The following is a 14,521-nucleotide window of genomic DNA, read 5'->3' as shown; positions in this document are numbered from 1 at the left end:
TCTTCATCTCTCCCAAAATGGGAGGAGAGGTAAAGGTTAAGAAGGGAACATTTCTGGTTGCTTTTTTATTTATTCAGTTTACCTCAATTCCCTTGGGATTAGCCAGCAATACACATTTAGCCAGGATGGGGCCCATCCTTTCTTATTTTTATCTGTATATGTTTACTTAACCACAAAGGTAACTAACTTTTTCACACCCAAATTTGAGTGATTAGCAAAGAACCATATAATGCAACCAGTGTCGCTTTGTGCAAGCCATTCTGTTTCTCAGTAGGCTGGAAACCACATTACTGCTTCCTCTTTGTAGTTAGAGCACAATATTTGTCACCCAGCTTCCAAGCAACTTCATTGACGCCGCCCGGAGAGGCCTCAACTGGTCCAAATGGCACGCATCCCACACATGGCATCTTTCTTTCTCTTTCTGAGTAAGTTTCGTAAATCTGCATGTTTCTTTTGTCCCTGGAGCTAGTCAACTGGTGGCTGTTGGGTGATGGAGCAGGACACTCTACAGGAGCAACTCTGCTATGTATCGCTGGTGTTGGCAATAATTTTTAATTTATTGGTTATGGTTCTAGGCTTACCTAGACATCCTTGAGTTCCAGGGAGATGCAATGCTTGGTTAAAGTCTTATGCACCTGATTGCATTGCTTTGTACATCTGTCTGTGTTGCCAGGTCTGCCACTTTTGCTTGGTCCTGCCTTTACCTCGTCTTCTGGGCTGACCAATCCCAAGGGAGAGTGAAAGGTTTTGCTCCCCAGACTGAGAGGAGACTTTAAGGTTTGCCTATGTTAGGACTTAATTGATGAGTATGCCTTGAGAATGTTGCTGGATAGAAGGAAAGATTATGGGAGAGGGCACTGGGTGGGTTTAATAGTTTTAGGTTAAGCTAAAAGAAGATTCTGGATTTGACCCATTAGCTGAAGTGGGAATTGACTACTGAGAGACTGAGAAGAGGCAGGAAGATTCATTTGGCTATGAAGGAGGTGGTTAATGGCTCAGTGGCTAACCAAGTCCACCCAGAGGTGGAAGAAAGGCCTAGTGACCTACTTCTGAAAAATCAGCCGTTGAAAATCCTGTGAACACAGTTCTCTGACGTATGTAGGGTCGTCATGAGTCAGAATTGACTCGACATCAACTCTTTTTTTTTTAGCTGGCCAGGGGCATTTACACATGTTAGAACAGGGTAAAAGAAGAAGAAATTAGGAAGTGGAAGAGAGGATCAAATAAATTGGGCAGGGAATGAAATAGTTTCCAGAGCAAGTAACAGATACTTTTTGTGTCATGGATTCCTTTAGCGTCTGGTGAAGGCTATGGACACTGTCTCAGTATAGACTTTTAAATGCATGAAATAAAACACACAGGATTATAGAGAAAATCAATGACATTGAAATACCCAAACCAAAACTGAACCCACTGCCGTCGAGTTCATTCTGACTCATAGCAACTCTATACGACAGAGTAGAACTGCCCCATAGGGTTTCCAAGGAGCACCTGGTGGATTCGAACTGCCGACATTTTGGTTAGCAGCCATAGCTCTTCACCACTATGCCACCAGGGTTTCTTATTAAAATTCAGTTACCAAATATTTTTAAATAAATTGTGATATAGTAATTTATGATGTGCTTCTTATACATTAGATAAAAAGATCTGGAAGTAATTTTATTAACTACCAAACTTCAAGATATCTGCAACTCTAATGTGATATGAAATAACTGTAATTCTTCTGGTGACAAAGTCACAGGTCTTGCTAATGATCGTGTGGTTTGCTGTCTACATTTATAACTGAAGGAAATGCTAACTTTTTGTTAGAGATTCATGAAAATAAAGATAATTTTTTAATACTCATTTATGGGCTCTTACTGCTATGTGTTGCCTCCAGGTTAAGAAGTTCTGCTTTAGAAAGACTGGACTTAAATGGCTGGGTCGATAGGGAAGCTAAACTAAGCTGTAATCCGTGTGACCAGGGCTGTGGCTAAAGAATTAAAAGGGACCAGTATAGCATTCGGTACACAGGGTTTGCTTAATAAGCATTGGCTGAGTTGAGCTGGGCTCAGGTCTCAAGGGACTTTGGAAAGTTTGAGGTAAGGATCAGATCCTGAAGGGGTCTGAGTGAGGAAGGGGTAGCCAGCAGGGAAGTTAATGGGACCAGTTGCTAGGTGATCGACGCTGTCCAGACTGCCTTGGCAGGATTGATGGATTGGCGGACTGGTAGAAATCCTTTGAGGCCTGGTGTGTTTCTGTTTGTCCTGTTCAGTTGTCTGAGTATGATTTTCACATGTATGTGCTTTCTGTATTTGAGCTGTACGTTTGCCTTGTGTATAGGAGCAAACTGAACTAACCCTGTGCAGTAAGTCAGAGAATTACAAATTCTCTCTCTCTCTTTCTTTGTTTTTTTGGAAGGCCTAGGCAGAAGAAAAGTTAGTAACCAAGGTGCAAAAAGGGGAAGCTGGAAGCTTTTCCTTAACCCGTTGAAAGAATTACTTAAACTGGGCTATCTGCTTATTTCTGCTAAATTCTGACTCATTCTGAGCACGAGTTTTGTACAGAACCGCAGTTATAATGTGGTGAATACATAAATCAGGAAGTAACTTGGAAAAGCTTTGGGAGGCTGCTATTTGTCATTACAAATACAGAGGAGAAATGAAGGAAATGAATTAAATGATGAATTGATCAATTTGTTTAGCAGACGTATGCTTTGTCCTACTGTAGTTTCATTTTTGTATTTTTTTAGAATAAATATTAAGACCGATTAATCCTGATAGAATCTGATGCTGATGAGCTCAGTATCGTGCATAAATGAGCTGTGGGACTTAGCAGTTAGCTTTGCCTGCTTGATATGTTAACCTCTCACGCTGACTAGCTGCCCCACAATCAAGGCTAACATAGGAGGGTCCTGGGGAGGGGGATTGTTTATCTTACTGAGATTGCATTCATGAAAAAACAAATAAAAGATTCCATTTAATTGTACATAGAAGTGAAGGCCCATCCTCCAAGTACACGAGGTGTTTGTATGTGTAGAAAAAGAAAAGCTGCTTATTAGGTATGTTTGCTCTTTCCCAAGTAGATTTCGCATAAGGTGGAATCATTCGAAATTGCTGTTTTGTGTATCAAAAATCGGTCAAATGTTGGCCATTTTTATATAGCTCAACCTAATATTTTCCAGTCCAATAATAATGAAATGGTAAGTTTGAACGATCCCAACAATATTTTTGAAGAAAGCCAATACCATCAAGGAGTTCTTACTGTTCGATAGATGTGGCTCCAATGTTAGCGTGTCAGCGCTGAGCTAAGTGTCACTCAGTCAACAAGAGTTTGAGTTGCCGGGCAAAGAGACCTAAGCTGCTATCCATTAAAAGAGAAAGCCATGGACAGCCCTTCCAGGTATTGTATTCTTTTAGAGAAGGAAAGATATGTACTCAAAATTATTAGTTGACCACAGAGAAGATATTTATACGATGTTTTTTTTTTTTTCTTCAGTGTAGGATCTCAGTACATGGCCATTTCAGTTGACCTCTGTCAATCATTCCTTTCCACCTCAAAAATACCTATGAACCCTCCACACCGTTTCTTTCACTCTTCTGAGAAAGCAGTGCCCTCCCAGCCATGCTCTCAGCCACATGCCTCTACTAGGACCTCGCTCCTTTAAGCATCCTTTCTCTGTCTTCATTCACCTATACCCCTCTACTGCTATTCTTCATTCTGTGCATACATACGCAAAGGTGCCCATATCTACGTTGGCTCTCACTGCTTCCCCACTCCCAGCTACTTGTTCCAGCTGCCATCCTATTATTCACTTTCCTTTCTCAGCGAAACTTCTTGAGGTAGTTTACACTTCCTATAGTCACTTCTTTTCCCTAGAAAGCTGCTGCTTCTGCTCTATTGAAATCTTTTACAAAGGTCTCCACTGATGTCCTTATCGTCATACTAAAAAGCCATTCCTCTGCTTTTTGAGCCCTCAACCTTCAGCAGCATTTGGCAGTGCTGACAAGCCCTTACTTCTTGGAACACTGGCCTCCCTTTGTTTCCAAGCCACTGTATCCTGGCTGCCCTCCCACCTCTCTTACTCACCCTTCTGTGAGTTTTCATCCTCATCCCATCTCCTAAATAGGGGATTCTCTAGTAATTTCTCCTTAGTACTTTTCCTTAGGAAACCCTGCTGGCATAGTGGTTAAGTGCTATGGCTGCCAGCCAAAAGGTCGGCAGTTTGAATCCACCAGACACTCCTTGGAAGCCCTATGGAGCAGTTCTACTCTGTCCTGTAGGGTCTCTATGAGTCAGAACCAACTCGACGGCACCTAACAACAACAGAGTTCTTGAGAGGAATAGATCACCAATATTTTCAAAGGGTTGAGCAGACTTTAAAGCACAAATATATATATTTAAATAATATTTCCAGTGGTTCACTGGACATCTCTTCCTGTTTATCCCATGGTAGTCAAATTTAATATTTCTGAAATTAAACGCATTATTTTCTCCCTCACTCCTGAACACACAACAGTGACTTCCTAATATCCTTATATCTGTTAAGAGTACCATGCTTCTCCCAGTCAACATCGCAAAAGCTGGGTATCATCTTTGATATCCTCCTACCTCTCATCCCTCCATCACTACTACCTCAAGCATCCAAGACACTGGAAAATGCTGTAGATTTTATGTCCAAGTGACTTTTAGAGTCCCTTCTTTCCATCCCTATTGCCTCTGTCACCTGTCTTCAGGGCTACTATAATTACCTCATTGTTTCCAACTTACATCATCCTACACACAACTGTAAGGTTAATTTGCTAAGACCCTTCGGACACTTCCAGTGGATTCCCCATTGCTTAATGAAAAGTTCAAACTTTTAAACATGATATTCAGATCCTTTATGCTCTGAACCCAAAATTCCTATACGGTCTTCATCTCCTTCTATTAATTGTCATGCAACCATCCCTTACAATCCAACTTACGACCACCTATTTCCTAAACAAGTCTTTTGAATCCCTACTCACAGAGCCTTGTCATGAAGCCCCCTTAACCCCAAAGGCCCTGGCTCCTCACTTTCTCTGTCATATTTCCAGTCCTCCAAAGTCCATCTCAAATGTCATCTCTTCCATAAACTTCTATCTACTTCCCTCCCAAACACATTTAAGTTTTCCTTCCTTCAATTTCCTCAGAACACTTTTATTATATCTGTCTCACACAGAAATGACTACCATACTACTTGATTATGAAGTCTAAAAGTCAAAGATGATCCCAAACTCATCTTTGTGCTTTAGACAATCTCTCAAGCACTGGAAATAATGTACATGTTTGAATAAGTATTTATAATCTATTCTCATTATCCGTGGCAGTGTGCTACAAAGTCCAGCAAATACTGCCTCATTCTCCTTCAGCTGGAAATTGGTTGATGCGCAGACCTTCGAATGTCCAGGAAAATTCCCAGAGTATTTTTAGCGAATAACCAACTTGCTAATCCATGAATAATGAAAATGGACTATATTTAATTGGCAAATAAAGCAGTAGAAAATGAAGTGCTAGCTTTCACAATAATCATTCCGGTGAAATTTTTCAAATGTGGTATCCATCTCTCTGAAAAATGTTGAAAAATATTGGAGAAGTGTTGCCTAGCCACGAAAAATAACATCGTTTGCAAAAACATGCCCTGATATAGACAGGTTAACGGTACCTCAGAAACGATATTTTTAAAAAACATTTCTATTGCAAAATATAGCACACACATAAGGAAATAAAACATAAATGTGCAGTTTAACAAATAAGTGAAAAGTAAAACCCATGTCATCACTACCAGGTCAAGAAATAGAACATTACCAGGACCCCAGAAGCTGACCCCACACCCTGTAGTGTGTCCCATCCCTTCCTCTCTCCCCAAACACTTACTTTCCTGACTTTTGTGTTAACCACTTCCTGACTCTTCTTTATGGCTTTACCCATTATGTATACATCACTGAACAATACAGCATGGTTTTGCCTGTTTTTAAAACTTTATGAAGAGTGGAATCATTCTGTGTGTAGTCAAAAGAATTCATCAAACATCATTAAACATTCAGGTCGTTGAGAATAGTTGTAATTCACTCATTTTCATTTCTGTGTAGTATTCCATTTTATGAATGCACCACAGTGTGTCCATTCTATTACTGATGGACATTTGGGCTGTCTCTAGTTTGGGGCTATAATAAACAGTGCTACTGAGAATATTCTTTCATGTGTAGCCTCATGCACAGTGCACACATTTCTCTAAGACATATTTCTCTAAGATACTTTTTGACCTGTCAGTATTGCTGAAAAGTGTTTTAAGCTGCCTTTTTAGTAGGTAATAATTTAAAATTTTCTAAGGTGTTCTGACTTCTATTCCTTGTACTTATTACAAAGAGAGCATGCTATAAATATATCACGTTAACTGGGATTTATGAATAAATTAGTATATTTTAAATTATTACTGGAAGTTTCTGTGGTAGGTTGAGTGGTTCAGTGTTTGAATTGAGCACCAAACCAAACCCATTGCCATTATGTCGATTTCGACTCATAGCGACCCTATAGGACAGAGTAGAACTGCCCCATAGATTTTCCAAGGAACAGCTGGTGGATTTGAACCGCTGACCTTTTGGTTAGCAGCGGAGCTTTTAACCACCGTGCCACCAGGGCTCCGAAGTGAGCACAACCATATGCAATTTTTAGTTGACCCCATCAGGTGACCATTTATATGTTCTGCACTTGTTTTGTTGGACTACTTCTATCCCTCAGCATTATTTTCATTCCAGAATTTCTATACACAGCCTTTTCATGGTCTATATTACATCGTTTTCCTTTTCCCTTCCTTTTTTTTTTTTTTTTTACTGTATGGTCCCTGGGTGGCTCAAATGGTTTGTTTGCACTGAACTACTAACTTAAAGGTTAATGGTTTGAACCCACCCAGCAGTGCCATGGGAGAAAATCCTGGTGGTCAGCTTCCATAAGGATTACAGTCAAGAAAACCCTATGGGTTTAGAACTATAGAGCAGTTCTACTCTGTAACAGTTGGGGTTGCCATGGAATTGACTCAACAGCAATGAATTTTTTGTTTTGTTTTTCACCCTAGTCTCCTTCGGAACTCTTGTGGTGAAGTGGTTAAGACCTCAGCTGCTAACCAAAAAGTTGGCAGTTCAAGTCCACCAACCGCTCCTTGGAAACCCTATGGAGCAGTTCTACTTTGTCCTATAGGCTCTCTATGAGTTGGAACCAACTCGACACACCTAACAGCAATGACAACAGTCTCCTTTACTCTTTGTCCTTGGGGATTAGAAAATTCAGCAGATGTTCTGCTTCTTCCATAGCTTCTTATGAACTCTTTTCTATTAACTCCATAATATCAGCAATCACTCCCTGTAGAACCCTTCTGGTGTCTTTCAACCCTGTCTTCCCCTTGCACTGAGCCCCAGGCCCCGAGTAAGAGTTCTAGCTCGCCCCATGGCACCTCTCTCACTTGTTCTTTGTTCTTTCTGTAACACAAAATAAACCAGCCTTTAATAGTAATCTTAAGTAACTATGATTTTTGATATCTGATTTTGAAGATTTGACAAATGAAATGTTTTCCTTTAATCATGTTTTTTTCCTGTAGACCTAATAAATTGAGATTTGTTCCAACAGGCAACCTTCCAACATGGTCCCAACTGAAAAATTTTGGTAAGAGGAAAACTAAAATAGATTCTAATCCCAGATTCTTTGGACTTTACAGCTTTACACTGAAGCCTTTTAGTAAAGCTGTAGTAGCTCTTTCAAAAATTGCAAAAAAAAACCCAACCAAATGTGTGCTGCCTCTTCAGATGCTAATTTTTAGCTGGTCTTGCATCAGGCTTGGCCAAGAGCTACAAACAGTTCCAATCAACCAGCAAGAAAATCATGGTACCATGGGCAGAGCCATCAACTGTCTCTCCAGCAAACATTTTGGAGGAAACAGCTAGGTAGTGGGTATCCTGGAATTTGAGGCTTGAGGAAGCACATGCTGAATCTTCCCATAATTTTAAAATCCTATAAAAGTTCAATTATCATATATTGAATTTACTTTAAAATAAGGATACTTATTTTAAGATAAGCAGGCAAATTTTATCTAAGTGGCCATGTTACCTTGATAAAGCTAAGTTTTTTCTTTTTTTTAAGAGACTACTATGCAAGTTGAAATTATAAAAGAATAATCAACTCATCAAGCCATTCCTCTGCTGCTCAGCCTGAAGACGGCTTCGAACATTTGAGTTGATTATAGCTAATAACCTGCTATCTAATTTACCAGAATTGTAATACAGGGAACTACATAATGTGGTATATTGGGAACTGGGGTACTGATCTATTTTTATTCCCCTTTCTTTCTCCTACATGCAAGCTAAGCTCAGCATTGGCCAGAGAGAAGTAACAGTTCAGAAAGGACCACTGTTTAGAGCTGAAGGTTACCCTGTCAGCATTGGCTGCAATGTAACTGGCCACCAGGGCCCTTCTGAGCAGCACTTCCAGTGGTCTATTTACCTGCCGACAGCCCCAGAACAGGAAATCCAGATTGTTAGCACCAAGGATGACAGCTTCTCCTATGCACGGTATGCACGGCGAGTGCGAAGCCGGGAAATCTATGTGGAGAGGGTCCAGGGCAACTCAGTCTTGTTATACATCTCAAAGCTCCAGATGGAGGATGCCGGCGAGTATGAGTGTCACACACCCAACACTGATGGAAAATACTTTGGGAGTTACAGTGCGAAGGCTAATCTAACTGGTAAGCCATTTGCCCTTTTCTGCTAACCAGCCCCTGAGAAGCCATAGTCTCCACCATCACAATGTCTTGCAATGTGACACAACTTTATATTGTTCCATTTGCTTTGGCAAAAGAGCCCATATATCCCCGTGGGCATTTTAGAGATTTGTCATAAATAACTATCTCATATCATCTAAAACTATCATGTCATTTTCGCCAGTCATCTTTGCCATGAAAATGTGTAGCTTTCCAACACCTTGTCCACAGCCATCCATAGTTTAATAATAACAACAGCATTAGACAAAGCTTTGAGAGTTCTCCCCACGTTATGGGTCTCTTCTTGAGGACTCAACATTGACTTGATAAGAGACCTGGTATTGATATCACAGGTGATAAGTCGTTAACTTGGAACTGTTTATTCTCAAACAACCATGCTCCAGCATATTTACCTCTGGGGAGAGGGCCATGGTCCTTGCAAGTGTCATTCTGTCCCTTTACTTGGAATAGCTATCACTTTTTGTAGCCTAGCAAACTCCTACATGTACTTCAGGACCCAACTCAGATATTACCTCTTCTGTGGGACCTGTCCTGACTGCCTTGGGCAGTATTCCCACCTTTGTTCCCTTTTAGTGCTCCATTAATATCACTATTATTATCACTCACCCAGTTATGTGGTGACTATTTATACCTCTCTCCTGAGGACCCTGAGTTCCCTGAGAAGAGAAAGCTTATCTCAGTTGCTAGCATGGTAGTTAACACTGAGTAGATGCTCGATAAAAGTCCATTGACTGATTTGAAGTGTTGCTTTAACATAAACATAGGCTCTGCGATTTCACTGGAGGAAGAAGGAGAGAATGGTAGGGTAGTAGGATGGTTTCCAAACCTTTGGTAAGGATTGCATTTTGGCTATGAATAACAGGTTATAGCAGATTATTTCAGAACTTTATTTTATAAAGGGGCAGGTTAAGGCCCAGGAATATTAAGTGACTTGCACAAGTTCACATAGTCCAATAGGGACAGATTTAGGATCAGAATCTAGGTCTTCTAGCTCCTAGTACTTTTCAGTTTTAAGTACTCTGTGTCTGATTAACTAAATTGGTTACAATATATGCTAATCAAGCATAGTCAGGGTCAATATTTCAGTGAGCCATTAGCTTTGCTGAGTTCCATAGACTATAGGTAGATGCCAGTGTTTCAATTGGATAGGGAAAGCATATGGCTAATGGGAAACCAACTTAAAGTATATGCTTTACAGATGGTAGTTCAAGGCACCATCTTCACCTAAGGGGGCTAGTCTTCATATTAATACTGTACAGATCAGATTATCATCTTCCCTTTGTTTCTAGTTATTCCAGATACTCTCTCGGCCACCATGAGTTCTCAGACTCTGAATAAGGAAGAAGGTGAGCCGTTAGAACTTACCTGTGAGGTATTCAAAGCCACAGCTCAACATACCCACCTCTCTGTCACCTGGTATGTGATGCAGGAGGGAGAAAGAAGCCAAGACACCAAGATTATTTCCCTCTCCAGAGATTTCATGCTGATCCCTGGGCCCTCATACACAGAGAGATTTGCAGCAGGTGATGTGCGGCTCGACAAGCTTGGGGCCACTACCTTCAGACTGTCCATAGGGAGACTCCAGCCCTCAGATCAAGGCCAGCTGTTCTGCGAGGCAATGGAATGGATTCAGGACCCAGATGAAACCTGGACTTTTATTACTAAAAAGCAGACAGATCAAACAACATTGAGGGTCCAGCCTGAAGGTAATTATCATCTCAGGAAATTCATTAATACACTGATACTGTGTATTTACAGGATATCATTTAATTTTTTCTAATCTCCAAAATACTTGTCCAGAAAGTTTGAGTAAGTTTTGTTTTTGCCATGTTGGAAGTATAACTAAGAAGAAGGACCTTCAGTTTGGGCTCTGTCCATGAGAGGTTTTATATGGAATGTTGTTGTTGTTATTTGCCCTTGAGTGGATCCAACTCATGGCCACTCCAGGCACAATGGAATGAAACATTGCCTGGTCCTGTGCATCTTCATGATTGTTGGTATGCTTGAATCCTTTGTTGGGGCCACTGTGTATTTTGAATGCCTTCCAACCTAGAGGGTTCATCTTCCAGCATTCTATCAACAATCTTCTGTTGAGCTCCATAGGGTTTTCGTTGACTGATTTTCAGAAGTAGGTTGTCAGGTCTTTCCTTCTAGTATATCTTAGTCTAGAAGCTCTGCTGAAACCTGTCCATCATGGGTGACCCTGCTGGTATTTGAAATATCGGTGGCATAGCTTCCAGCATCATAGCAACACAAAAACTACCTCAGTACGACAAACTGATAGATGGGTGGTGGTTATATGGGATAAGATCTACTAAACGGTTAGATTGATTCCACGAGCCAGTCATGGATATGAGTTTTGTTACCATTTGGGCCAGGCTCTGTGTGAGTGTTTTATCCATTTGTCTAATAGCCACCCTGTGAGGCAATTAGTCAACTCCCCTACTACTTGAACTGAGGAGCTTGAGCCTCAGACGTGCTAGATTCCCTGCCTAAGCTCACCCAGCTGGTGAGAGAAGGAGCTGACATTCAGAGCCCAAACTCTCTCTCTCCAAAGCCCACTCACCACAGAGACACTTGGGCCTCAAAAGAGCTCAAGTTTCTAGCATGAAGTCTTGTCTTTGTCCACACTGGTATTTCCTTCCACCTGACACCTTTTTCAACTTGGAATGGTATCATTATTCACAACTGATTGCCATTTTCATCAACACGAGCAGAAAGGCCTTGGCTGTGAATCCTGGTGCCTCTACCTAGGCGTTGGTTTAATAGGAAGGGATTGGTAAAAGCATACATTTGACGGATCATGGACATTTTCTTTGTTTTTTAAGAGTATTCCATTCCATTAAAAATTGTCCTGTTTTGGCCTCAAGTAGCCAAGTTATACTCAGTGAATCCTATTTAGGCATGTTAATGTTCTTTTAAAAAATTTCTTAAGTTATGTTTTATGAGTTCAGATTTTGGTATTCAGGTAGTCCCTGACTTAAGACGTGTTTGAGTTAGAACAGACCACACCCACAACTGTTCTCTTTGTTCTTTTTTGTTCATCTTATCATTAGCGATACATACTACAGGCAATGTTTCAGCACATAATTTGCTGATGTTATCATTCTCAGATGTTCACTCACAGATGTTCAACGTTAACCATTTACAGTAAATCATTTTTAGTTTTGAAATGAAAACTAAAAAAAAAATGAGGTATTCAACTTACATCAGAACCGATTTACAATGGCATCATGGGAACAGAAACTTATCGTAAGCAGGGAACTCCCTGTATATCATTTTGGTAAAAAAGCTCACCTGTAATTTCAAGATTTTGAAGAAAACAGCATATGAACTCATAATGAGAGAAAAATCGATCACTTAGATAGTAAAAACAACCTATTTATATACAGAGGAAAAAAAACCCACATTTTTGGTGATTTCTTTTGCTTCTTAACTAATTGATTTTTCGTCATATCACCAGCCCAACAGACTTTGGGTCTTTGACTACCATAACATTATGAAAATGTATATACCTTGGCTTCCCAGAGAGGGCTCAAATATCATTTACTTTGAGTAACATTACACTGTTATCCCAAGAAAAATTCAAAGGTATCAATCCACAGTAGAGGCACCATTATTATCCAACTATTCGGATGGAAATACTTAGTACCCGTTGATGGCCACCCTATGCCTGGTCTTTGACTTCATACTGTGAGGACATGTGCTTTTAACTTAGGAAAATTCTACTGAATATTCTCAGCCAAAAAAGTGTAAGAAATCTCAGTTTAAGCAATTCAACATAGCGCAAAGCATTTTACATATTTTTAAATTAAAAATTGTGTTATTACTATATACTTTACACGTACTTAACTATCTTTTACACATGTATTTTGCTTATTAGGGTTGCATTCAGGAAACAACATATGCTGTTCTTTCTGGGTAATTTAAGGAATAACCAGGGGCATTTTTGACTCTGCATGTGTTCTGGCTTACCTGCCCCATCCGAACTGAATTCCACTCCCACATGAAATGTGATCCCCTGTGGTATCCTTACAGGAGGTATCATTTCTTTCTGTTCCTGAAAGGACAGATGAAGTGGCCCCTCTAAATGTCTTCCTTGCTTTTTTTTTCCCCAGTGAGAAATTTTCAAGTCAACATGACAGCTGAAAGCACGTTTGCTGAAGGGAAACCTTTGGAACTGGTCTGCGTGGTGGTGGGCAGCAGCCGGGATCCCCAGCTTCAGGGCGTTTGGTTCTTCAATGATATTGAAATTGCCAGCATTAATGCTGGTGGAGTACTGGGCCTGGAGAAAGGCTACAAAGAAAGAGCAAGTCAAGGACAGCTGCAAGTTTCAAAGTTAAGCTCCAAGGCTTTTTCTCTCAAGATCTTCTCTGCGGGCCCAGAGGATGAAGGCGCCTACAGATGTGAGGTGGCAGAGATGGCGAGAGCTCGGATGGGCACCTGGCAGGTGCTGCAGAAGAAGCAGTCACCAGACAGCCATGTGCACCTAAGGAAGCCCACAGGTATTTGAAGTTGGGACCAGACACGCCTTGGGCTGCTTTCAGATCCCCTCCTCTGTCAGTACAGAATGCCTTCCTGGACACAGTGGAGGCCTTCCTGAATTGTTGATCACGTTTGAGGTGAAGTGCAATAAAAGGAAAACACCCAAACTCACTGTCTGGAGGCCTGAGTCCTATTCCTGAGCCATTAACTGGCTGTGACCACAGACACATTCGAAATCTCAGTTTCCTTATCTGCAAAATGGTGGGCACACAATTAGATGGTCCCTAAGTCTCTTCCTGCTGTCTTAAATTCTTTGATTTTATATATTTGTTGTTCTAGTTTTTATACATTGGGTTTTCCTTAAAGCAGAAAACAACTGTATTAATGAAACTGTCTTCTTGTGTGTGTGTGTGTGTGTGTGTGTGGGTAGGTTAAGAGAAAGAGCTATACTTTGCCCCACTTCCTGGGGAATCAACACCTACATTACTCCTTTGAGACTGGGCTGGCATCTCTCAAATGCCTTTTGTTAAACCCCTATTGTCTTAACCTAATATGGGGAATGATATTTATTCGTAATTCTGCACCAAAGTATGACTCAGAGTAAGAAATTAAGAGGTAAGTGATAATGGGTAGACTCTTTTCTCTGCGTTTTGCCCTGATGCCTGTCCAAAATGGTTCTGAGCTTCGATAGGCACGGAAGTGGGAAAGCCCCTTGGCTCTTCTTTAGTTGATTAAGGTTGGTTGACCTTAAATACATTTGAATAATAGTGCTTTTTGTGTGGGCAGAAAACAAACCCACAACTAATAATTAGGATTCTCTGGGCTGGGTGTTAAGTTCAAAGTCTATAGAGATTTTTTTGCCCAAAAGCAAAAAAAAAAAAAACTAAAAATAAAGAATTCCTTGTTGTGGCTGCTTACTGGAGGCATCTCTGAAGATCAGTTTCCCTTTCGTGTTGTTCTTCGTCACCCCATTTGCCAGGAACGAAGATATACATACAACTCTTGGCCTAGAGTGGCAGGCCAGGAAGTGTGTTGGCGTTAGATTTCACACTAAACATTTGGTTCAACTTTCTAGGATTCAGGAAAAACTGTGTGGGTGGGTTTATATATTTACACAGAGCTACATCTCTGCTTCATGCATTTCAATCTTTCCTGGAACATATCTGCAAACTTTCTTAAACACAGTATGTGGGAATTTGTGCCAAAGGGATCCAATGGTGTTTCTCATGGTGCACAGGTCATAAGCCTATCACTATCAACAATCAA

The 14,521-nt window shown here is 40.6% G+C and overlaps 1 protein-coding gene across 2 annotated transcripts in view; it reads left to right on the top strand.

Moving 5' to 3' along the window:
- The window catches only part of CD101 (CD101 molecule), a 35,915-nt gene continuing 21,394 nt past the window's right edge, over positions 1 to 14,521 (top strand). The window contains exons 1-4 of one of the 2 annotated variants that reach the window (XM_049879986.1): positions 1 to 425; positions 8,354 to 8,734; positions 10,060 to 10,476; positions 12,889 to 13,275. In XM_049879986.1, coding sequence (XP_049735943.1) covers positions 383 to 425; positions 8,354 to 8,734; positions 10,060 to 10,476; positions 12,889 to 13,275 — 1,228 coding nt within the window. In that variant the 5' untranslated portion in view covers positions 1 to 382. The remainder of the gene's footprint in view (positions 426 to 8,353; positions 8,735 to 10,059; positions 10,477 to 12,888; positions 13,276 to 14,521) is intronic. The other variant, XM_049879985.1, reaches the window with a different exon arrangement.

Source organism: Elephas maximus, chromosome 3, assembly GCF_024166365.1.
Source record: "Elephas maximus indicus isolate mEleMax1 chromosome 3, mEleMax1 primary haplotype, whole genome shotgun sequence".
NCBI lineage: Eukaryota > Metazoa > Chordata > Mammalia > Proboscidea > Elephantidae > Elephas > Elephas maximus.
Note: the sequence above shows the minus strand (reverse complement) of the source record. Positions and strands in the feature narration are given on the sequence as shown.